Here is a 24948-nt window from a genome sequence, read left to right on the forward strand (position 1 = left end):
ACTAAAAATACAGAAAATAAATTAGCTGGATATGGTGGCCTGAGCCTGTAGTTCCAGCTACTCGGCAGCAAAGGGGCGGGGAGGGGGGGAGCGGGGGCGGGGGCTGAGGCCGGAGAATCGCTTGAATCTGAGAGGCAGAGGTTGCAGTCAGCCGAGATCGTGCCACTGCACCCAGTCTGGGCGACAGCGCGAGATGCTGTCTCAAAAAAAAAAAAAAAATTAAAAAAGGGCTGGGCGCGGTGGCTCAAGCCTGTAATCCCAGCACTTCAGGAGGCCGAGGCCGGTGGATCATGACGTCAAGAGACTGGGACCATCCTGGCTAGCATGGTGAAACCCTGTCTCTACTAAAAATACAAAAAATTAGCCAGGCGTGGTGGCGGGCGCCTGTAGTCCCAGCTGCTCGGGAGGCTGAGGCAGGAGAATGGCGTGAACCTGGGAGGCGGAGCTTGCAGTGAGCCGAGATCGCGCCACCGCACTCCAGCCTGGGCGACAGAGCGAGACTCCCTCAAGGAAAGGAAAGGAAAGGAAAGGGCAGGGCAGGGCAGGGCAGGGCAGGACAGGGGAGGGGAGGGGAGGGGAGAGAGGAAAGGAAACAGCAATTGCTGGGTTTGAGTCCCAGTTGTGGCCTTAGCACCCCTGTCGCAGTTTCTCTATCTGGAAAACGGCAACAAAACCTGGGCTTCCCAGTGCGTTGTAGGGAGACTGAATGAGGTAATAATGGTGTATCACGTGTTGGGGATGTGGCCACTGCAATAGAAACAGTATTTGTTTTATTGTTATGCCCAATGATGGAGGGCCGAGACGAGGTCTTCTCTATGATCTAGCATCCAGACTCACTCACTCCCTGAGCCTCAGTTTCCCACTCTAGAATGGGAGACCCAAGCCGGGCGCGATGGCTCACGCCTGTAATCCCAACACTTTGGGAGGTCGAGGTGGGCGGATCACCTGAGGTCAGGAGTTCAAGACCAGCCTGGCCAACACAGTGAAATCCCGTCTATAGAAAATACAAAAAATTAGCCGGGCGTGGTGGCAGACGCTTGTAATCCCAACCACTCGGGAGGCTGAGCGAGGAGAATCGCTTGAACCCCAGAGGTGGAGGTTGCAGTGAGCCAAGATCCTGCCACTGTACCCCAGCCTGGGGCACAGAGGGAGACCCCGTCTCAGAAACAAACAAGCAAACAAACAAACACCGGAGACCAGCAGCACCGCCTCCCCGCCATTTCACCCACTTGCCCAGTGCAAGAGTGGCCGAGTCTCAGCTCCACGTGCCTAGTGTGGAGAGGCGGCAGGATCGGGACTCCAGAGGGCGTGAACCAGGTAGTGTTTATTGCCAGGAGGACACCCGCGCTGCCTCCGGACCCCAGAGGGTTTTGACACGAATGACTTAAAGGCACTGGCTTCTGTCCAGCTCCAGCCCTGCCCGGCAGGGCCTGGGGGTGGAGACCCCATCACCACGCAGCCTCGACCCGCCCCCTCCTCCAGAGCTGCAGCTCCGCCCAGTGGCTGAAGATAGCAAAGCCTTGCAGGGCGGAGGTTCCCAGGATGCAGTGAGGCGGGGTGGCCCCAGGCTGGCCGGGGGTGGCGTAAAGCTCTTCCCGCGGACGGGTGAGGGACTACGAGACGCTGGGAGGCAGGCGGGCAGCCGCAGTCTTCTCCACCACGAAGCCGTAGTTATACTGGGGGAAGGGGAGAGTGAGAGTGAGCAGGTGCCACAGTAAAGAGAGGACCAAAGCGGGGGTGACTGAGGAATGGCAGAGGGGCTACTTAGGGACTTGAGTGGTCTTCAGTCCTGGAGAGATGGGGTGCGTCTGGGGGCACGTGGGGATGGGGAAGACTGGGACAGCCTGGGGCGGAGGGGGGTTGGGGTCCCAGCCCCTCAGGCACCTCCTCCCTAGCCCTGCACCCACCTCCTCCTCAATGTCCGCCAGAGACTTGATGGTCAGGTCCCCAAAAGCAGAGAAAGCCTGGCGGGCAGAGGTGGATCAGCCTTGGGCCCGATCTCAACCTGAAACCCCCTTTCCCTCCTCTTCAAGGAGTCCTGCCCTCCCCCCCGCCCCCACACTCCCCGCGCCTGGCCCCCGCCCCCGGGCCCCCCCCTTCTTTTTTTTGTTTTGTTTTGTTTTGTTTTTAGACAACGTCTCTAAAGCCACGCCTGGTTAACTTTTGTATTTTTAATAGAGACGGGGTTTCACCATGTTGGCCAGGCTGGTCTCCCATCTCCTGACCTCAAATGATCCACCTGCCTTGTCTCCCAAAGTGCTGGGATCACAGGCGTGAGCCACCGGGCCCGGCATCCCTCCCCCTTCTTGTCACAGCCTCTAGCTACTGGTGTCCAGCTGCTTTCTCTGGATGGACCCCTCCCCATTCTGAGACTGAAGACCTTCCAGCTGCCACCTGGAGGTGACACACTCCAGCTCCAACCCTGGACGTGGCCCTCTGTGCTGGGGCGCTGGATACAGGGATGTCCTGGCACCCAGAATGGTGATGGCAGGCGCAGACCCAGGCTCCCCGAGACCCCAACTCACCAGGGGGCTGCAGCTCTTGCCCTCAAATCGTGGGTGGAGTGTGAAGGGAACCCCATCCATGGCTGAAAAACATATGGGAGGGGAGGAGGTGAGGTGCAGGGAACTGTCCACCCCACCTGCAGAGGCCAACCCCACACAGCCTGGCTCTTTCAGTCTTTACAGAATCTAGAGCTGGGAGAGGGAGGTAGGAAGATCCTTCCTGGTCGTGTAATCTCCAGACAATCACACCCTCCACCTCCGTACCTCAGTTTCCCCACTCTGTGCTCACCTGAGATGCCATAGAGGCTAGAGGCCTCGTAGATGGAGTCATTCCTCCGCAGAGTGGATGCCCGAGAGCCCAGCCTTGACGGTGTCCGCTCCAGGAGGCCGCCCTTACTGGAGGTGGGATGACCCAGGTTAGGCTTCATCCTACCCCCACGGCCACCCCCACTCCGATGCCTGAGGGCTCACCTCGGCTGGCTGGCTGCATCCAGAGACAGGCCCTGCATGTCCCGGCTGAGACCTCGGGGCTTGGGCACTGGCCTCGGGGCCTTGGCCTTCTTGCACCAGATGGCAAAGCCGCCCATGTCCCTGGACCGGGAGGGAAGGTAGGAGGGATGCTGGCCCCATGTGGGGCCAGGGTTGAGGATAGCCCCTGGGAAAGGCAGGGGACCTGGGCCTCCAGGTGACCTCTGTCTTTTGGGGGATTTTTTTTTTTTTTTTTTTTTGAGACAGAGTTTCACTCATGTGGCCCAGGCTGGAGTGCAATGGCGTGATCTCAGCTCATTGCAATCTCCACCTCCCAGGTTCAAGCAATTCTCCTGCCTCAGCCTCTGGAGTAGCTGGGATTACAGGCAACCACGCCCAGCTAATTTTTTTTTTTTTTTTTTTTAAGTAGAAACAGAGTTTCACCATGTTGGCCAGGCTTGTCTCGAACTCCTGACCTCAGGTGATCCGCCTGCCTCGGCCTCCCAAAGTGCTAGGATTACAAGCGTGAGCCACCACACCCGGCCTTTTGAGGGATTTTTGTTTTTTATTTTATTTTATATTTCATTTCATTTATTTTATTTTATTTTTGAGACAGAGTCTCGCTTTGTTACCCAGACTGGAGTGCAGTGGCACGATCTCAGCTCACTGCAACCTCCACCTCACAGGTTCAAGCGATTCTCCTGCCTCAGCCTCCCAAGTAGCTGGACTACAGGCGTGTGTCACCACGCCCGGCTAATTTTTTGTATTTTCAGTAGAGATGGAGTTTCAACATGTTAGCCAGGATGGTCTGGATCTCTTGATCTTGTGATCCGCCCATCTCTGCCTCCCAAAGTGCTGGGATTACAGGTGTGAGTCACCGCGCTCAGTCCTGTTCTGTCTACTTGAGACAACAAGTCACTGACTCCTCATGAGTCCTACAAGATGGTATACATGTCTCGGTTTTAACATGAAGAATCTGAGGCTCGGAAGGTGGCAGAAGGAACAGGAGACCTCAAGGTTGTCCCTGAGGGTCAGATTTGCGAGATCATGAGTTGGGAGGGCAGGGAAGGTAGCTAGACACTGGGGGATGGCCCTACCCTATTCGAAGGTATCCAGGCACTGTCTTGGTCTTTCCACTCAGCCGGACATCAAACACAGCTGTGTCTGCAGCTCCCAGGGGCAACAGCTTCACACACATGCGTTTCTTCTTGGACACAGAGGCCTCTGGGAGTGGGGGGCAGGGGAATAAGACAGGGAAGCCAGGAAGGGGTGGGAGGGCCCAAAGATGACTCCAGGATGAGGCTCACCAGGGTGCTGTTTAAGGCAGCCGCAGGGACAGCATTGGGGATTTGGGGTGGGAGGAGTGGTTAAATCATGAATGGTATAGATGAAGGAGGGGATTCCAGGCAGCCTTTAGGAGCCACTGGAGTAGGCTGATCTTTGGTGATATGAAGGTGCATTCATGGGGTGGCTAGCTGTGGAATCAGACAGAGCTGGGTGCCCATCCTGGCCCTCAAAGCTTACTTTCTCTGAGTCGTCTAATCCTATAGAAGTTGGCCAGCTAGCACCTGTGAGCCAAATCTGGCTCAAGGCCTGTTTTCTTTTTTTTTTTTTTGAGACGGAGTCTCGCTCTGTCGCCCGGGCTGGAGTGCAGTGGCCGGATCTCAGCTCACTGCAAGTTCCGCCTCCCGGGTTCACACCATTCTCCTGCCTCAGCCTCCTGTGTAGCTGGGACTACAGGTGCCCGCCACCTTGCCCAGCTAGTTTTTTGTATTTTTTAGTAGAGACAGGGTTTCACCGTGTTAGCCAGGATGGTCTTGATCTCCTGACGTCGTGATCCGCCCGTCTCGGCCTCCCAAAGTGCTGGGATTACAGGCTTGAGCCACCGCGCCCAGCCTCAAGGCCTGTTTTCTTTCCTTTTTTTTTTTTTTTTTTTTTTTTTTTTTTGAGACGGAGTTTCACTCTATCACTCAGCCTGGAGTGCAATGACGCGATCTCAGCTCACTGCAATCTCCGCCTCCTGGGTTCAAACAATTCTCCTGCCTCAGCCTCCCGAGTAGCTGGGACTACAGGCGCCCGCCACTATGCCCAGCTAATTTTGTATTTTTAGTAGAGACAGGGTTTCACCATGTTGGCCAGGCTGGTCTGGAACTCCTGACCTCAGGTGATCTACCGGCCTCAGCCTCCCAAAGTGCTGGGATTACAGGTGTTAGCCACCACACCCAGCCTAAGGCCTGGTTTCATACAGCTCATGAGTTAAGAATGATTTTTACATTTTTAAGGAATTGTAAAAAAAATGAATATGAACACACGTCATCTGGCCTGTAAAGCCTAAAATATTTACTATCAGGCCCTCTACATAAAAGTTTGCCAACTCTCAGAAAAAAATAAAGAAAAAAAAAAATGTTTGGCCGGGCGCGGTGGCTCACGCCTATAATCCCAGCACTTTGGGAGGCCCAGGCGGGCGGATCACCTGAGGTCAGGAGTTTAAGACCAGCCTGACCAACATGGAGAAACCCCGTCTCTATTAAAGACACAAAATTAGCCGGGGGTAATGGCGCATGCCTGTAATCCCAGCTACTCGGGAGGATGAGGCAGGAGAATCGCTTGAACCGGGTAGTGGGAGGTTGCGGTGAGTCGACATCGCGCCATTGCACTCCAGCCTGGGCAACAAGAGCAAAACTCTAGTATGAATGAATATAGCCTGAGTCAAATAAAAATGACAAGAAAGGGTGGGAAAGTTCAGGTGGGGCTGGGAAGGCCGCACTAGGGTTGTAGGCCCCAGAAAAGGAGGGGTAGGGAAGGGTGAAGGTGACATCTCAGGGAGGAGGCAGAATGAGCTACAAAGAGGAGAAAAAAAAGTGCTCCAGGCAGAGAAAGCGGCGTGTGCAAAGCCTGGAAATGAAAAAAGAGAACTGCGCAGTGGTTTTGCTTGGCTATGGTGTAAAAAGACACAAAGTAGCAAAACAGTAGTGAAACAGGTGGCGTGGACTGAACTCTTAACTCGAGGATGGAGGCTGTGCCAATCACATCACACATTTTGAATCAGGACAAGGAATATCGGTCCACCCTAGGGCAGGGCTCTGAGTCCGCAGCCAACCCTGTCATCACCTGGTGTGCCGGGGGCAGCCGAGGCTCAGATACCTAGCGCCCGTCGTCCCTCCTGCCCCGCTCCTCCCTGCAAGGGACCCTGACAACTCTCGCCTCCGACGCAGGCCTTACTGGAATCCATGGGGTCGCAGACCGGGGAGAAGCCCAGCGGCAGGGGGCTCTTGTCCACCACGATCTGGATATCGGCCACCACGTTCTCCTGGGGGTTCTGGGGGTGGAAGGGGGACACAGCGAGGGTGGCCTAGCAGCGAGGACAGCGCAGCTGGCATAGGGCACCGTGAACGGGCAGGGGAGGTGGGCAGACCCTGGTGGTCCCGAAGGTGGGCACCCCTTACCTCTAGGCTGCCCAGAGAACTAAGGCACAGGAAGTAGCCAGATTTCTGCGCGAAGCTCTTGCCAAAGCTGGCGGGTGCCCCCTCGACGGTGCAGGAGATCTACCGGGAGGACGCCGGTCAGCGCCGGACTCCCATCCCACAGCGGCTGCCTCCCCCATTTGACCCCCGCCCCTCGACGTCGCTCACCGCGCTGAACCCCCGCGGCGGGGGTGCAGAGGCCGACGACCAAGCCAGGCCAGCCAGCGGCGCCGAGTCTGTCCCGGGTACAGGATCCATCCTGCGATCGGAGCGCCGAAGGCGAGGTCGTGGGGGACAGCCTGGAACCTCGGAGCAGCCTCCCGACGGCAGCGCTCGCGGTCGAACTACAACTACCAGAAGGCCATGCGGGGCGGAGATTGCCCGGAAGCGCAGTATACGCGTGCCCGTGGGGCTGCTGGCCAATGGCGTGGGGAGGCGGGGCCACGACCCACGCGTCGCCCGGGTTGCGCGCGTGAGCGACGATTGCGGAAAAAGGTCTTGCCGGCTTTCCTCGCCCAGCAACTTCCGCCGGAAATGCTACGGCGCAGGACCAAGAGACTGGTTCTCTGCAAATCTGCACTACATTCCCCAGAATTCCTTGCGGTCGCAATAGCTAGTCTAGAAAAAGCTCAGTGCTTAACGCAAAAGTTGGGAGATTTGTGGCCGCGCTGAGTGGCACACGTCTGTAGTCCCAGCACTTTGGGAGGCGGAGGCGGGCGGATCATGAGGTCAAGAGATCGAGGCCATCCTTGGACAACGTGGTGGAACCCCGTCTCTACTAAAAATACATTGTGAAAAATCTACAATTCCAGTTCTGGGAAATCATCCCAAAGGAAATCATCGTGAGATATGCAGCTCTTGATTTAAAGAGCGAACACTATGAGCCATCATGAGCCATGAAATCTTGGGTATAACTTAGAGTTGTTTCACAGGAACAATACCTTTAAAAGGGGAAGTATAAAAAAAGGGAAATATTGTAAAAAGGGAAGTATAAAAGCATTTATTGCCTATAGCCCCAGCTACTGGGGATGCCACCAGCAAACCGAGTTACTTCCTCACTTTGTGCAGGTGGCAAAGAAGGAACATCCGATCGGAAAAGGCAATCAGGTTTTATTCACTGGCCAGGAATGGAGGAGAGGCTCTCGCTCTAACTGCCCCTTCTCCCTCAACAGTAAAAAACATGACGTTTTATTGTTTCTTCCTCTGGGTACAGGAAGGGAGAGGAATGTTAGCATGTGCAGGGTGGGACTCCAGATCTTCATACAACCGGTCTACACAAAAGGGAGATTTTCTTTTAAGAGAAGGAATTTTAGTATTACAATTATATATTGATGAATATATATTGATGATCTAAAGTCAACTAGAGGTCGTCTGTTCCAGTTTGTGCTGATTTAGGGATCTTATCTTTCTCTGGTATCTGATCAGGGGTCAAGAAGCTCTGGTGACATCCCTGGCTGCCTGCCATCTTTAAGCAGCTGTGTGTGTGTGTGTGTGTGTTTTTTTTTTTTTTTTTTTGGACTGAAAAACAGTAAGAAAAAGAACTTTCCCAGTTATTTTATCAGGGCTGTCCTGGTAACAGGGTAACAGGGAGGCTGAGGTGGGATGATCGCTTGAGTCCAGGAGTTTGAATCTAGCCTGGACAACACAAGGAGACTCTGTCTCCAAAATGAAAGAAAGGGAAAAAAAGTATTTAATAATATGCTTTTAGGCCAGGTGCAGTGGCTCACACCTGTAATCTCAGCACTTTGGGAGGCCAAGGCGAGCGGATCATCTGAGGTCAGAAGTTTGAGACCAGCCTGACTAATATGGTGAAACCCCGTTTCTACTAAAAATAAAAAAATTATCCGGGCGTGGCAGCACGCATCTGGAATCCCAGCTACTCGGGAGGCTAAGGCAGGAGAATCACTGGAACCTGGGAGGTGGAGGTTGCAATGAGCCGAGATCACGCCACTGCCCTCCAGCTTGGGCAACAAGAGCGAAACTCGTCTCAGAAATAATAATAGTAATAATAATATGCTTTTTTACACCCATCGGGGGAAAAGTTTAGAAAAATAGGGAACAAGTGCCCTGTGCTGCCCAGACTAGTGAACGATAGTCAGGATGGCTAATGGTGACCCCAAGAAACCAAAGGGCAAAATGTTTGCTTATGGTTTCTTTGTGCAGATGTGCAGAGAAGAATATAAGAAAAACCGGCCGGGTGCAGTGACTCACGCCTGTAATCCCAGCACTTTGGGAGGCCAAGGCAAGTGGATCACAATGTCAAGAGATCGAGACTATCCTGGCCAACATGGTGAAACCCCGTCTCTACTAAAAATACAAAAATTATCTGAGCGTGGTGGCATGCTCCTGTAGTCCCAGCTACTCGGGAGGCTGAGGCAGGAGAATTGCTTGAACCTGAGAGGAGGATGTTGCAGTGGCCGAGATTGTGCCACTGCACTCCAGCCTGGGCGACAGAGTGAGACTCCATCTCAAAAAAAAAAAAAGAAGAAGAAGGAGAAGGAGGAGAAGGAGAAACCCAGAGGTCCCCGTCAATTTCACAGAATTTTCCAAGAAGTGGCCGGGCGCGGTGGCTCACGCCTGTAATCTCAGCACTTTGGGAGGCCGAGGCAGATGGATCACCTGAGGTCGGGAGCTTGAGACCAGCCTGACCAACATGGAGAAACCCTGTCTCTACTAAAAATACAAAAATTAGCCCAGCATGGTGGCACATGCCTGTAATCCCAGCTACTTGGGAGGCTGAGGCAGGAGAATCACTGGAACCCGGGAGGTGGAGGTTGCAATGAGCCGAGATCGCACCATTGCACTCCAGCCTGGGCAACAAGAGTGAAACGTCGTCTCAAAAAAATAAAAATAAAGAATTTTCCAAGAAGTACTCTGAGAGTTGGAAGACAATGTTGGTGAAAGAGAAGTCCAAATTTGATGAAATGGCAAAGGCGGATAAAGTACGCTAGGATCGGGAAATGAAGGATTATAGACCAGCTAAAGAGGAGGCAAGATGAAAGAGCCTAATGTCCCCAAAAGGCCGCCGTCTGGCCTTTTATTTTATTTTATTTTTTTGAGACGGAGTTTTGTTCTTGTTGCCCAGGCTGGAGTGCAGTGGTGCGATCTCAGCTCACTGCAACTTCCATCTCCCAGGTTCAAGCGATTCTCCTGCCTCAGCCTCCAGATTAGTTGGGATTACAGTCATGTGCCACCATGTCTGGCTAATTTTTTTATTTTTAGTACAGATGGGGTTTCACCATGTTGGCCAAGCGCGGCCTCAAACTCCTGACCTCAGGTGACCCACCTGCCTTGGCTTCCCAAAGTGCTGGGATTACAGGCATGAGCCATCACACCCAGCCAAACATCTGGATTCTTCATGTTCTGTTCAGAATTCTACCCCAAGATCAAATCCACAAACCCTGGCATCTCTATCGGAGATGTGGCAAAAAAAAAAAAAAAAATGAGATGTGGAATAGCTGAAGTGACAGTGAAAAGCAGCCTGACGTCACCAACACAGCAAAGCTGAAGGAGAAATATGAGAAGGAGGCTGCTGACTATAAGTTGAAAGGAAACTTTGACAGCGCAAAGGGTCCTGCTAAAGTTGCCCGGAAAAAAGTGGAAGAGGAAAATGAAGAAAGAAGAGGAGGAGGACAATGGATGATAAAAACTGTTTCTATGCCAGGAGTGATGGCTCATTCCTGTAATCCCAGCACTTTGGGAGGCCAAGGCAAGTGGAGATCAGGAGTTCACAACCAGCCTGGCCAACATGGTGAAACCCCATCTCTACTAAAAATACAAAACATTAGTGTAGCGGGGGGGTGGGGGTGGGGTGCACGCCCGTCGTCTCAGCTACTCCAGACACTGAGGCAGGAGAATCACTTGAACCCAGGAGGCGGAGGTTGCAGTGAGCCGGGATGACGCCAGTGCACTCCAGCCCGGGTGACAGAGCGAGACTCTGTCTAAAGAAACAAAGAACAAAAAAAAAAAAAAAAAGGTGGTTGAGGCCAGGCACAGTGGCTCACACCTGTTACCCCAGCACTTTGGGAGGCCGAGGTGGACGGATCACTTGAGGTCAGGAGTTGGAGACCAGCCTGGCCCACATGGTGAAACCCCGTCTCTACTAAAAATACAAAAAAATTAGCCGGGCGTGATGGCAGGTACCTGTAATCCCAGCTACTCCGGAGGCTGAGACAGAAGAATCACTTGGGCCTCGGAGGTGGAGGTTTCAGTGAGCTGAAATGGTGCCTCTAAGCTCCAGCCTGGGTGACAGAATGAGACTCTGTCTCAAGGAAGAAAAAAAAAAAGTAGGTTGGGCACGGTGGCTCAAGCCTGTAATCCCAGCACTTTGGGAGGCCGAGGTGGGTGGATCATGAGGTCGGGAGTTCGAGACCAGCCTAATCAACATGGTGAAACCCTGTCTCTACTAAAAATACAAAAATTAGCCAGGTGTGGTGGCATTCACGTGTAATCCCAGATACTCAGGAGGTTGAGGCAGGAGAATTGCTTGAACCCAGAGGCAGAGGTTGCATTGAGCCCAGATCACACCACTGCACTCCAGCCTGGGCGACAGAGCAAGACTCCGTCTCAAAAAAAAAAAAAAAAAAAGTGGTTGAGGTTTTGGCAAGGCCTATTATTTAAACCACAGCCTAAATGTCTTACAAAGTTAGCTTGGCCCAATAGCCCAGGAATAATTAAGGGAAAAGTAAGGTGGGGTTTGGGTTAACTTAGCTTACTGTTCTAATGTTCTCACTGATATAATTTTTGCAGTGGTGGTTTCATCAGTTGGGTGCAGGAAGATTGTGAGGGTTTGTTTGTTTTGTTTTTGTTTTTTGAAACGGAGTTTCACTCTTGTTGCCCAGGCTGGAGTGCAATGGTGTGATCTCAGCTCACTGCAACCTCTGCCTCCCATGGTCAAAGGATTCTCCTGTCTCAGCCTCTGCTGGGATTACAGGCTCGCACCACCATGCCCAGTTAATTTTTGTATTTTTAATACAGACAGAGTTTTGCTAGGTCACCCAGGCTAGTCTCAAACTCCTGGGCTCAAGCAATTTGCCAGCCTCTGCCTCCCAAAGTGCTGGGATTACAAGGGTGAACCACCCCACTGATCAAGGGGAACATATTAATACTTTGTTTCTCTGTTTTGAGACGGAGTCTCACTCTCTTGCCCAGGCTGGAGTGCAGTGGCATGATCTCAGCTCATTGCAGCCTCTGCCTCTGAGGTTCAAGCCATTCTCCTGCCTCAGCCTCCCGAGTAGCTGGGATCATAGGCACGCACCACCACACCCGGCTCATTTTTGTATTTTGAGTAGAGACAGGGTTTTACTATGTTGGCCAGGCTGGTCTTGAACTCCTGATCTCAAGTGATCCACCTGCCTCAGCCTCCCATAGTGCCAGGATTACAGGCATGAGCCACTGAGCCCAGCCAGAAACATATTAATACTATGAACAACACTCAGCCCTGGGCCGGTTAAGAGGCTGGAGACTGAAAGGTGGTGGTGATTGACCATGGACCCGGGGAAATACCTGCAGTGGGTTAAGGACACTCTTGTGTGTCTTACAAAACAGAGACACAGATACTGCCTAAGAACCAGGTCCTCCTGGACCCGGCGCCAGGGAAGGATCTGAAAGGAAAAGAAGGATGCCTGTGATAGGTGTGAGAGAGGAGTGCCACTCACCGTTCACTGCAGCAATAGGGGACAGGTGAATTCTGAATTCTTTTTTTTTTTTTTTTCTTTTTGAGACAGAGTCTGTTGTGACCAACTGAGTTATAGAGAAACGCCACGCTTTGAGACAAATTAAAGAGTCCTTTATGAGCCGGCGACCGAGAGGCAGCTAACGCCCAAAATTCTCTCGGCCCTGAGGAAGGGGCTAGTTTTGTTTTTATACTGTGGTCTAAATAGGGGAGGGGGATTTTAGCTGAATCAATTTTTACAGAAGCAGAACTGGCAAAAAGTTAAAAAATGAATTGGTTACAAACGCAGTTACGAAAAATAAACGGTTCCAGGTGCAGGGGCTTAAACTATCACAAAGAGATAAATGTAGGGGTTTTGGGTGCCATCTGCCGAGCACGTCCCCAGGAGCTGCTGTGCAGCTTGCCTCAATGTCTTATCAGCAGGTGCATTCCTGGACGTGCTTTGAGTCAGTTTTACACTAGCTATACCTGGAGGGAGGTGAAAGGGGTTATAAGTGAAGAAACTAAAATGGAGTCTGTCCGGCTCTCTGCTAGGAGAGAGTCACTCAGGTTAAAACAAGGTAGAGTATCACAAGTCTTGCTCTGTCATCCAGGCTGGAGTGCAATGGCGCGATCTCAGCTCACTGCAACCTCCGCCTCCCGGGTTCAAGCAATTCTGCTCCCTCAGCCTCCCAAGTAGCTGGGATTACAGGTGCCCGCCAGGACGTCCATCTAGTTTTCTATTTTTAGTAGAGACAGGGTTTCACTATTTTGGCCAGGCTGGTCTCGAACCCCCAACCTCAGATGATCCACCCGCCTTGGCCTCCCAAAGTGCTGGGATTACAGGTGTAAGCCACCACTCCTAGCCAAATTCTGAATTATTTAGGGGAAGGGAGAGCCTGGGACATAGGCATCCCCTTGGACCCAGTAACCCCGCTTCTAGGAGTTCAGTTTAAGGAAAGCCTGCAGTCAAGTCTGAAACTTACCAAATGACAAGGGCAAACTCAGACGGGGAACTGTAATGTGCAAAGTGCTAAGCTAAGCACTTTCTATATATTGCTCTTTCCTGTCAAAGAAAATAAAAATATGAGGATCTTCCAAAGGCAATTTGCCAAAGGAAAAGTTGTTGTTGTTGTTTGTATTGGTTTGTTTTTGAGACATGGTCTCATTCTGTTGTCCAGGCTGGTGTGCAGTCATGCAAACATGGCTCACTGCATCCTCGACCTCTTGGGCTCAAGGGACCCTCTTACCCCTTGGGCTCAAGGGATCCTCCTACTCAGCCTCCTGAGTGGCAGATGACCTGAGGTCGGGGTTAGGAACCAGCCCGGCCAGCATGGGTGGCTCCGGTCTCTACTAAAAATACAATTAGCCAGGCGTGGTGTCAGGTGCCTGTAATCCCAGCTACTCAGGAGGCTGAGGCAGGAGCATTGCTTGAATGCACAGGCTGCAGTGAGCCGAGATCACACCACTGCGCTCCAGCCACTACAGGTGCAGCCACCATGTCCAGCTAATGTTTAAATATTTTGTTGGCCGAGGCTGAGTGAGGCTCAAACCTGTAATCCCAGCACTTTGGGAGGCCAAGGCGGGCAGATCCGCGAGGTCAGGAGATCCGAGACCATCCTGGCTAACACAGTGAAACCCGTCTCTACTAAAAAAATACAAAAACTAGCCCCGGTGGTGGGCTGTAGTCCCAGCTACTCAGGAGGCTGAGGCAGGAGAATGGCGTGAACACCAGGGCCGGAGCTTGCAGTGAGCTGAGATCCGGCCACTGCACTCCAGCCTGACAGGCGAGACTCCGTCTCAAAAAAAATAAAATAAAATAAAAATAAATAAATAAATATTTTGTTGAGGTGGAGGGTGGGGGTGGGGGGAAACTCACTTTGTTGCTCACGCTAGTCTTAAACTTCTGGGCTCGCGTGATCCTCCTGCCTCGGCCTCCCAAAGTGTTGGGATTACAGGCAAGTGCCACCGTGTCTGTACCAAAGGGAAAGTTAGGTCTGGAGACTGAGCCACACAGTACTGAAATTCATTTCCCAAATGCATGGCTGTTGCTTCCTGATTGTCTTAAGTGGTTAAACATTGTACATTACCCAGATGCCTACAAAAAGAAAAAAAAAAAAAAAAAGCCCTCACACATCTCCAGATGATCGCCCTCACAAATTGTTCATATGTAAATTATTTGCTTACCCCTAAATCTTTCCAAGATGTCCAGCCTCCCATAAACAAAGATAGGTAACCTTAGGTTTGCAAGCTCTATCTGACCCCTTGTCCAGGCTGTTGAATTTCATCCTGACAGCACTGATTACAAGCTTACTTTCCCCGGTGCAAAACAAAGACAGGATGACATCCATCAGCCCTCCACCAGACCCTGAGACAGCTGCAAAATTAATCTTTCCTTTACTCCTTCTTTAAATGTTTGCCTTATCTTAGGTATAACCATAGTTTGTTTCCCTGGCACTGATTAAATTCAGAAGAATGTAACTGATGAGAAATGTCATCGCCTACTTTCTTTTTACTGTTTTCTCTGAGTTGATGGAGATACTGTTTCAGTTTTTAATTTGTGTGGACATTCCAGTCCACTGGGAAGCAGCTGTTATCACACCCCTGCTTTTAAGAAAGTAGAGGTTGGCTAGGGGCAGTGGCTCACACCTGTAATCCCAGCACTTTGGGAGGCCGAGGCGGGTGGATCACTTGAGGCCAGGAGTTTGAGACCAGCCTGGCTGACATGGTGAAACTCCGTCTCTACTAAAAATACAAAAATTAGCTGGGCATGGTAGCGCACACCTTTGATCCCACCTACTCGGGAGGCTGAGTCAGGACAATCACTTGAACCTGAGAGGCGGAGGTTGCTGTGAGCCACGATTGCACCACTGCACTCCAGCCTGGGCAACAGAGTGAGACTCCATCTCAAAAAAGAGAGAAAGAGAGAGAGAGAGAAAAGCAGAGGCCTGAGGGAAAGGAGCTGATCCACCATGATGGAATTTGAGCCCAAGTCTGACTCCAAACCTGCACTCAGGTTCCCCCAGGGAAGGGCTTGTCACGTTTGGTGGCACCTCTGACACTTGGGGCTTGATCATTTACTGTGGGGAGCCATCCTGCACCCTGTAGTGTGTTGAGCAGCGTCCCTGGCCTACATCCCTAGATGGCAGGGGCACTCCCAGCCCCCACGGTGACAATAAAAATGTCCCCTGGAGCAGAATCACCCCCGCCCAGTGAGCGCCCCAGGGCCAGCGACTTCCCACAGGCATGGAGTTGTCCTCAGATGCCCACCCAGGGCCACATCTCAGTATCCCAAAGTAAGTGAAATATACATGTAGTGTAATAAACAGAAATGAAACGGCTAAGGGACGATTGCAGATGATCTTTGCTCCTTAATTTTTTTTTTTTTTTTCTTAGCCAGGTGCAGTGGTTCACACCTATAATCCCAGCACCTTGGGAGGCTGAGGAAGGAGGATCACATGAGCCCAGGAGTTTGAGACCAGCCTGGGCAACATACGGAGATCCTGTCTCTACAAACAATATAACTGGGCGTGATGGTGGTGAGTGGCTGTAGTCCCAGCTACTCAGGAGGCTGAGGCAGGAGGATCGCTTTGAGACAAGCCTGGTCAACATAGTGAGACCCCATCTCCACAAAAAATAAAAAATTAGCCAGGTGTAGTAGTACTGCGCATCTGTGGTCCCAGCTACTCGGGAGGCTGAGGTGGGAGGATCACTTGAGCCCAGGAAGTCAAGGCTGCAGTGAGCTATTATCACATCACTGTACTCCAGCCTGGACAACAGAGCAAGAGCCTGTCTTTAATAAATAAATAAAAGAGGGGAAATTGAGTGTAGAGAATGTGGGAAATTCTTTCTATTATCCTCACTGTTTTTTTTTTTTTCCTGCAAATCTAAAACTATTCTAGAATAAAATGTTGGCCGGGCATGGTGGCTCACGCCTGTAATCCCAGCACTTTGGGAGGCCGAGGTGGGCAGATCACGAGGTCAGGAGATCAAGACCATCCTGGCCACATGGTGAAACCCCATCTCTACTAAAATACAAAAATTAGCTGGGCGTGGTGGCACATGCCTGTAATCCCAGCTACTTGGGAGGCTGAAGCAGGAGAATCGCTTGAACCAGGGAGTTGGAGATTGCAGTGAGTGGAGATCATGCCACTGCACTCCATCCTGGGTGACAGAGTGAGACTCTGTCTCAAAAAATAAATAAATTAATAAAATAAAATAAAATGTTTCTTTTTTTCTTTCCTTTTCCTTTTTTTCTTTTTCTTTTTTTTTGAGAGAGAGTCTCACTCTGTCGCCCAGGCTAAAGTGCAGTGGCACAAACTCAGCTCACTGCAACCTCTGCCTCTGGGTTCAAGCAATTCTTCTGCCTCAGCCTCCCGAGTAGCTGGGATTACAGGCACCTACCGCCACACCCGGCTAGTTTTTGTATTTTCAGTAGAAACAGGGTTTCACCATGTTGGCCAGGCTGGTCTCAAACTCCTGACATCAGGTGATCCACCCGCCTCAGACTCCAAAGTGCTGGGATTACTGGCATGAACCACCACACCCAACTGAAATGTTCCTCTAAATAATAATAATAACATAATAATAAATAAAATATAATATAAATTTTAAAAAAACCTAAAACCAAAAGAATGCCAGGGGCAGGTGCAGTGGCTTACTCCTGTAATTCCAACACTTTGGGGGCCTGAGGCAGGAGGATCTTTGGAGCTCAGGAGTTTGAGACCAGCCTGGGAAACATAGTGAGACCCCCATCTCTACAAAAAATAAAAAATTAGCTGGGTGTGGTGGTGCACACCTGTAGTCCCAGCTACACCGGAGGCTGAGGTGAGAGGATTGCTTGAGCCCAGGAGGTCAAGGCTGCAGTAAGCTATGATTGCACCGCTACACTCCAGCCTGGGCAACAGGATAAGATTCTGTCTGAAAGGAAAGGAAAGGAAGGGGAGGGGAGGGGAGGGAAAGGGAGGAAAGAGGAGGGAAAGGGAAAGGAAAATAGCATAACAGTTTCCATTTCTAATTTTATTGCAAAAGTAATTGTGGTTTCTGCCATTACTTTTAGTTAACATAATTAATGTAATTAATGCCATTAAAAGTCATGGCAGGCTGGGCGTGGTGGCTCATGCCTATAATCCCAGTACTTTGGGAAGCTGAGGTGGGCAGATCACGTGGTCAAGAGTTTGAGACCAGCCTAGCTAACACGGTGAAACTCTGTCTCTATAGAAAATACAAAAATTAGCTGGACGTGGTTGCGGGTGCCTGTAATCCCAGCTACTCAGGAGACTGAGGCAGCAGGATTGCTTGACCCCAGGAGGCGGAGGTCAGGTTGCAGTGAGAAGAGATCATGCCAATGCACCCCAGCCTGTGCGACTCCATCTCAAAGAGGGAAAAAAAAAAAAAAAAAAAGAGCTGGGCGCGGTGGCTCAATCCTGTAATCCCAACTTGGGAGGCCGAGGCGGGCGGATCACCTGAGGTCAGGAGTTTGAGACCAGCCTGACCAACACGGAGAAACCTAAACCTCTCTACTAAAAATACAAAATTAGCTGGACATGGTGGCGCATGCCTGTAATCCCAGCTACTCAGGAGGCTGAGGCAGGAGAATTGCTTGAACCCAGGAGGTGGAGGTCACGGTGAGCCAAGATTGCGTCATTGCTCTCCAGCCTGGGTAACAAGAGTTAAACTCCGTCTCAAAAAAAAAAAAGTAATGGCAGAGGCTAGGGGCGGTGGCTCATGCCTGTAATCCCAGCACTTTGGGAGGCCAAGTCGGGCGGATCACTTGAGGTCAGGAGTTCGAGACCAGCCTGGCCAAAATGGCGAAACCCCGTCTCTACTAAAAATACAAAAAGTAGCCGGGCATGGTGGCAGGCATCTGTAGTCCCAGTTACTCAGGAGGCCAAGGCAGGAGAATTGCTTCAACCCAGGAGGCAGAGGTTGCAGTGAACCGAGATCGCACCACTGCACTCCAGCCTGGGCGACAGAGGGAGTTTCCCTCTCAAAAAAAAAAAAAAAAAAGTAATGGCAGAAACCACAATTACTTTGGCACCAACCAATATATATAAATATATTATATATTTTAAAATGTAAAATAAAATATAGGCTGGGCGCAGTGGCTCAGCACCAATCCTTTGGGAGGCCAGTGGAGCCGGGAATCACCTGAGGTCAGGAGTTCGAGACCAGCCTGGCCAACATGGCAAAACCCTGTCTCTACTAAAAGTACAAAAATAAACCAAGGTATGGTGGCAGAGCCACCATGGCTCCCAGCTACTTTCGGGAGGCTGAAGCTAGGGAGAATCGCTTAGGGCCGGAGGGTTTGCAGTGAGTCAAGATCATGCCACTGCACTCCAGCCTGGGCATCCGTCTCAAAAAATTAATTAAATAAAATAAATATGTATATGTACTTCAATATATATATATACATTTTTTTTTGAGTACAGGGTCTGGCTGTCACTTTGGCTGGTGCCGATCAGCGTCAGCTCACTGCAAGCTCCGCCTTCCCGATTCCACTCGTCTCGGCCTCAGCTCCCGTAACAAGAGATGGCGCCGCGCCTAATACGGCTTTAATTTTTGCATTTTTTTAGTAAGGGCGGGCCCCATCGACCAGCCAGGATGGTCTCGATCTGACTTCTCGTGATCCTCGCCTCGGCCTCAAAGTGGAAGTTGGCGTGGCTCCAGCGCTCCCGACTATATCGCTGACCTGAAAAGTAGAGATAGGGTCTCACTATGTTGAGCAGGCTGGTCTCGAACTCCTGACCTCAAGCAATCCTCCCATCTTGGCCTCCCAAAGTACTAGGATTGCAGGCATGAGCCACTGCACCTATCCCGTCATTTGCAATTTTTTTTTTTTTTTTTTTTGAGACAGAGTCTCGCTCTGTCGCCCAGGCTGGCGTGCAGTGGCCGGATCTCAGCTCACTGCAAGCTCCGCCTCCCGGGTTTCCGCCATTCTCCTGCCTCAGCCTCCTGAGTAGCTGGGACTGCAGGCGCCCGCCACCTCGCCCGGCTAGTTTTTTTTTTTTGTATTTTTTAGTAGAGACGGGGTTTCACGGGGTTAGCCAGGATGGTCTCGATCTCCTGACCTCGTGATCCGCCCGCCTCGGCCTCCCAAAGTGCTGGGATTACAGGCTTGAGCCACCGCGCCCGGCCGTCATTTGCAATTTTAAAGGGAAGAGCAACAAACTTTCAGTTTGCAGGGCTGGGACTGTTTGCAGCTGCAAAATTTAGAGAGGACATCAATCTTTTATTATCTACATTTTACAGCTGGGGAAAACAATGCTAAGAGAGGAAATTCATTTGCCCAGGGGCGCACCACCCCAGTCTCCAATGTGCATTCATGCAATTGTGATTTCCGACCTGGTCCCAAACTGACCCTAAAGTTTGCAGGCCAGAACGCTGTTGCTCAAATAAGTCAGCTTAGTCAAATAAATCAGGCAAAGGTCGTGTCTTTTCACCTGGAGTCCTGGCCAGGCTGGTAGGTCCCTCCTCCTGGGACAAGTTCACCCTCAGACTTTTCAGCAAGATCATCTCCCACAGCTTGTTAATTGGTTCTTGGTTCTAAGTGTTTTTTTGTTTTTTTGTTTGTTTGTTTAAGAGATGGGGTCCCACTTTATCACCCAGGCTTGAGTGCAGTGGCACAATCATAGCTCACTGCAGCCTCAAACTCCTGGGCTCAAGTGATCCTCCTGCCCCAGCCTCCCGAGTAGCTGGGACCACACGCACATACCATGATGCCTGGCTCTAAGTGGCTTTAATGGGGTCCTTCTGAGGGATGTTGGAGTGAGAGCCTGGGGGGAGTTCCCCAGGCCTTCTGGGAGGCCTGGGCTCTGGCCTTGACCTCACCTGCTGTCTGGTCTTGCTGAAGACAGAAAAACGTGGAAATGGCAGACCTGACAGAATCTGGGCTATGGTCAGGATGGGCTGAAGAAACCACAAGAAAAACACTCAGTCCCCTTTCAGCCGTCATGCCCAGCAGTTGGGCGCCGATAACGGGGCTGATTTCCTATAGGAAGCCCTGGCTCTCTTGGCCACATGGACAGCAGGTCGGTGTAGCCTGAGTGCTCCCCCAGCCCCGGTGTCCAACAACCCCAGCACCCACCCCATCCCAGGCTTCTTCCAAGGATGTCTCCGAGGACCGTGGGGTTTAGCACATCCCAAATGGAGCCAACTATCTTTCCTCAAAGAAAAATCCCCACTAGGCCAGGCACAGTGGCTCACGCCTGTAATCCCAGCACTTTGGGAGGCAGGGGAGGGCAGATCACTTGAGCTCAGGAGTTTGAGACCAGCCTGGTTAACATGGTGAAACCCCGTCTCTACTACAAATACAAAAAAACTAGCCAGGCGTGGCCAGGCGTGGTGGCTCATGCCTGTAATCCCAGCACTTTGGGAGGCCGAGGCGAGTGGATCATCTGAGGTCAGGAGTTCGAGACCAGCCTGACCAACATGGAGAAACCTAAACCTCTCTACTAAAAATACAAAATTAGCTGGGCATGGTGGCACCTGCCTGTAATCCCAGCTATTCAGGAAGGCTGAAGCAGGAGAATCGCTTGAACCCGGGAGGCAGAAGTTGCGGTGAGCCAAGATCGAGCCACTGCACTGTAGCCTGGCCAACAAAAGCAAAACTCAGTCTCAAAAAATAAAATAAAATAAAATTAGCCGGGCGTGGTTGCCCACACCTGTAGTCCCAGCTACTGGCAAGGCTGAGGTGGGCAAATCAGTTGAATCTGGGAGGTAGAGGCTGCAGTAAGCCGAGATCGCGCCACTGTACTCTGCACTCCAGCCTGGGCGACAGAGCAAGACTCTGTCTCAAAAAAAAAAAAAAAAAAAAAAGGAAAAGAAAAAGGAAAGGAAAGAAAAGAAAGATCCTCGCTATATGTCCATGTTCAAGCATTATCTTCCCATCCATCTGCCCTGAGCCACAGGCCTGGCAGGTGGCATGCGCATCCATTGAGCACCTACTGGATACCAAAGCACTTTATTGGCATCTTCTCCCTGGCCACTCCTGGAGAGGCTGGCCCTGTTATTCCCCTTTACAGATGAAGAAACAGGCTCAGAGAGTTTACTTGGTATCCTGGAGTCCCAGGAGCACTTTTTCTGAAATTTGAAGCCTGTTTCCTGCGGGTGCCAGGGCAGAGTCCAACACTGTTTGTTGACTGGGGTATCCTCTCACCTGGGCTGTGTGTGCCTATCCAGTCCCCCAGTTTTCAGCTGGCTCCAGTCTCACCTGCTGCTCACACACCTTCCATGGCTCCCATAGTCCCCTCGGTGGGGACAGGGGCACTGGATGAAGCCCTGCTAGTCACCACAGAGACACCTGAACACAAAACCAAGTCCCTAGGGTCAGACCCAGGCCCCGCCCTCACTCAACTGTGCAATCTCAGTTTCCCCAGGTGGAGACTGGACCAACAATGATGGCCTCTGCCTCTTCAAGTCATGGTACAGATGAATACCATGGCCTAGGCACTCAGTAACACACAGCAGAAGCACAGGGACTTAAGATGGAGTCTCCCAGGCAGCCACAGTTGGCTGGCACCCAGTTGGGAAGGGCCCGAGGCCTTTTAAAGCAGGGTTGAAAAAAAGCCCACCTCCTTTCTGGGAAACTGAAACTGAAAGCTCTAATTAATCCTCTGCCTGTAGGTGCCTCATGCAAGAGCTGCCGGTCAGAGCACTTCCTGGAACTTGCTATTGGTCAGGACGGCTCCTATGCTAATAGGGGGTGGCCCATAGAAGATTCCAGTACCCTCCCCTAACTTCAGGCCAGACTCCCTTCAGCTAGAGGGGAGATCTGGATGGCACCTATTTTGTATGACTATTGCAAAATGTCTATGGATGACATTTGGAAGGAAGACGGGGACAAGCGCTGTAAACTGGTGGTAGGAATTCTGGGGCTCCTGGTCATAGTGCTTCTGGGGGTGCCCCTGATTTTCTTCATCATCAAGGCCAACAGCGAGGCCTGCCAGGATGGCCTCCGGGCAGTGATGGAGTGTCGCAATGTCACCTATCTCCTGCAACAAGAGCTGGCCGAGGCCCAGCGGGGCTTTCGGGATGCAGAGGCCCAGGCTGTCACCTGCAACCAGACTGTGGTAAGCACCTCAACTCCTTTGGATGGCCTAGTACTAGAGGGTAGGGAGGACAATAATCTCTCCCCAGAAATCTGACACAGGGTGGGTCTCCAGGGAGATGCAAGGGAGGTCCCAAAACTGTTCCTGGGCCCCCACATCAAGGGACCTAGGTTCCCCTACCAGAGTATGGGGGCTTCTAACCCAGTCCAGGACACTGGTGTAGGGGCAGGGTGTTAAAACTCTCCAGAGCCCCCAAATCAGGGACCTCAGTATTCCCCCCCGGGACTTAGGTGAGTTGATAAATTCTTTCCAGGGCACTGGTGTCGGGAGCCTTGAAGCTCCTAGTGGGCACCAGTCCTGGGGGAGTAGAAACCCCTATTCAGGGCTGAAGGGGGACCTCACCAGACCCTGAAAAAGGAGGCTTTTGAAATTTTCACTTCATCACTAAGAAACTGAAATATTCACCTGGGTCCTGATATGGGGGATCTTGAAACTCTTGCTGAGCATGTCACTTGGGCTGGGAAATCCCACTGCGTTCTGGATTTGGTAGGGCCCTCTAACTTTTCTTGAGCCATAGACCAGGCAATCTGGAAACGTCTACTAAAGTGTGGTTATCGACAGTCTCCAACTTGCCATGTGGGGGGGTCTCAAAACTCCCATTTTGAGGACCCACATGCTTATGGGTGGCCCTGGGAGAGTATGTGGTTGTGGCTGTTCTTTAAGGTTGGAGAACATGGTGCAGAGAGGGTTGGAAGAAAACCTGAAAGGGTTTGCATTTAAGGGCAGCAGCCAAACTCCCCAGGCCAGAATCCCAGATTCTGACTCTTCTTAGATGGCCCTAATGGCTTCCCTGGATGCAGAGAAGGCCCAAGGACGAAAGAAAGTGGAGGAGCTTGAGGGTGAGAAACAGAGAAGGGAGAGGGCTGGGGAGGGGTGACTCAGCTATGGAAGAGGGGGTGGGGGCAGGGAGACCAGGGCTGGAGGTTGGGGGAAGGGGGAGGTCCTGTCCCAGAGTGGGGCCGGGCCCCAGCATGGCCACGTGCTGCCCCGCCCCCTGATTCTGTCCTCCCACCCCACCAGGGGAGATCACTACATTGAACCACAAGCTTCAGGACGCGTCTGCGGAGGTGGAGCGACTGAGGTCAGAGATAACCTTCCCCGCTACCCTCCACCCGCCACACTCCTCTCACCCCCACGTCCCTACCCCGAGACCCAGAATCTCTCCTTTGCTCCCAAAATCCCCATTGCCCCAAGGGGTAAGGTTTGAGTCCCACAAAAGGACAACTTAGCCCCCAGGGTCACAGAGCCATGGGTGGCCCCGGTCCATTCCCTCCCCAGTGACTTGGATTGGGGCGGTGCGGGGGGAACTCCCGGGGGCGATGGGCTTACAGGGAGGGCGGCAGGAGCCAGGACGAGCAGATGCCTGATTTGCCCCCATTTGCACCGCAGAAGAGAAAACCACGTCTTAAACGCGAGAATCGCGGACACGGACTCCGCCAGCTCCCAAGACTCCAGCTGCGCGGCAGAGCCCCCGCTCCTGATTCTGCTGCTGGGCTTGGGCGCTCTGCTGCTGTGACATCCCAGGAAGCTGGTCAGTGAGGAGGGGGCGGCCCCAGGAGGGAGAAGAAAGCTGGGGAAGGGGGTCGGGGAAGCAGGGACTCCGAAGTCTAGAGAGAGGGGCTGCAGGGGGAGGGACTGGGTGCAGAGGAGAGGGGCCTTGGGGAAGGAGGCAGAATCCAGTGAGAAGGGCGCCCTGGAGCGGGGGTGGGGCTTATAGCAGTATGGGGCGGGGCTATGAATGAGGGCGGGGCTATCGATGGAGGGGAGGGGCTTATGGATGGGTGGGGCGGGGCCAGTGTCTGCTGCCTCCAGTCTGCCCTGAGTCCCTCTTCTGGTCCTTTAGGCGTATTTTGGAAGATCCGGTTCCTGCTCGACTTTTCGCCTGGACATGCCCTTGATCTCATCGGTTCTGAGCGGGTCATGGGGCAGCACGGTTAGCGGGGAGGGCACGGGGTAGCCGGAGAAGGGACTCTGGAGCAGGTCTTGAGGGGCCATGGGGCAACCCTGGGTGTGGGGACACAGTCGGGTTGACCCAGGGCTGTCTCCCTCCAGAACTAGGCAGGGAATGAGTCGCCCCTCTTGTTTCCCGTCCTGAGATGATTGGGCATGGGGTGCGGTGGGGGGGCACGTGCTGCCTGTTGTTACGGGTGTTTTATTTTTTTGCGGGGGGGGGTGTGTGCTTTTTCTGGGGTCTTTGAGCTCCAAAAAATAAACACTTCCTTTGAGGGGGAGCACACCTTACTCTCGAGTTCCTGAAGTGTCATTGTGTTAGTCCCTAAGCGTCGGGGCCGCCCCTGCCGGTGAGAGTGGACTCCCGGTTGATGACAACACCTCCCTTCCCTGCTACAGGACGTTTTCAGGAGCCCACGGAGTTCGGGGAGGCACCACCCCGGTTCCTCCCAGCCCTCGTCTCTGCTGGGATCAACATAAGGACTGTACACCCTCATCAGGGCTCCCCGTTTCCCAGGTGTTTTATTCTCATCTCCTCCCTAGAGCCTCTCCTGATTCCTGGAGATCCAGTGAGGAAACTGAGGCTGTAACTGAGAGTAACCTCGCCTTGCTTCCCCTCCGGCCTGCGGAAAATGCTGGGCTGGGATTTAAACTGGGATCTGTACGCACACAGGCCATGCATTGTCAGAATATGTCCCCCTCCTTCATCCCCCAAACTTTCTCTCTCTTTTTTTTTTTTTTTTTTGAGACAGAGTGTCACTCTTGTTGCCCAGGCTGGAGTGCAGTGGTGCAATCTCAGC

General features: G+C 52.2%; 2 protein-coding genes across 2 annotated transcripts; one reads left to right on the forward strand and one right to left on the reverse strand.

The window, feature by feature from the left end:
• Nucleotides 1-1304: 1304 nt before the first annotated feature.
• On the reverse strand, nt 1305-7369 carry MVB12A (multivesicular body subunit 12A). Its single transcript, XM_003919193.4, has 9 exons — nt 6605-7369; nt 6419-6517; nt 6195-6291; nt 4070-4196; nt 2976-3095; nt 2794-2900; nt 2526-2587; nt 1908-1964; nt 1305-1676 (listed from the first exon to the last, which is right to left on the reverse strand). Exons 1-9 carry the CDS (start codon nt 6692-6694, stop codon nt 1614-1616), a joined length of 822 nt encoding a protein of 273 aa, XP_003919242.1. The 5' UTR covers nt 6695-7369; the 3' UTR covers nt 1305-1613.
• Nucleotides 7370-21785: 14416 nt separating this feature from the next.
• On the forward strand, nt 21786-24439 carry BST2 (bone marrow stromal cell antigen 2). The gene is made up of 5 exons (XM_003915138.4): nt 21786-22159; nt 22971-23037; nt 23219-23279; nt 23588-23729; nt 24042-24439. The coding sequence occupies exons 1-4, from the start codon at nt 21866-21868 to the stop codon at nt 23712-23714; spliced, it is 549 nt and encodes a 182-aa protein (XP_003915187.1). The 5' UTR covers nt 21786-21865; the 3' UTR covers nt 23715-23729; nt 24042-24439.
• Nucleotides 24440-24948: the final 509 nt, after the last annotated feature.

Source organism: Papio anubis, chromosome 20 (assembly GCF_008728515.1).
Source record: "Papio anubis isolate 15944 chromosome 20, Panubis1.0, whole genome shotgun sequence".
Classification (NCBI taxonomy): Eukaryota; Metazoa; Chordata; class Mammalia; order Primates; family Cercopithecidae; genus Papio; species Papio anubis.

What these genes read in the sequence shown, in the direction of transcription:
- MVB12A (XM_003919193.4), bottom strand. Translation starts at nt 6,694, where the DNA reads ATGGATCCTGTACCCGGGACAGACTCGGCGCCGCTGGCTGGCCTGGCT. An exon ending in CTGCGACCCCATGGATTCCA is followed by an intron (nt 4,197 to 6,194) that starts GTAAGGCCTGCG and finishes CCCCACTCCCAG; the next exon opens with AGGCCTCTGTGTCCAAGAAG. An exon ending in CCTGGATACCTTCGAATAGG is followed by an intron (nt 3,096 to 4,069) that starts GTAGGGCCATCC and finishes CTCCCGGTCCAG; the next exon opens with GGACATGGGCGGCTTTGCCA.
- BST2 (XM_003915138.4), top strand. Translation starts at nt 21,866, where the DNA reads ATGGCACCTATTTTGTATGACTATTGCAAAATGTCTATGGATGACATT. An exon ending in TCACCTGCAACCAGACTGTG is followed by an intron (nt 22,160 to 22,970) that starts GTAAGCACCTCA and finishes GACTCTTCTTAG; the next exon opens with ATGGCCCTAATGGCTTCCCT. An exon ending in GCGGAGGTGGAGCGACTGAG is followed by an intron (nt 23,280 to 23,587) that starts GTCAGAGATAAC and finishes TTTGCACCGCAG; the next exon opens with AAGAGAAAACCACGTCTTAA.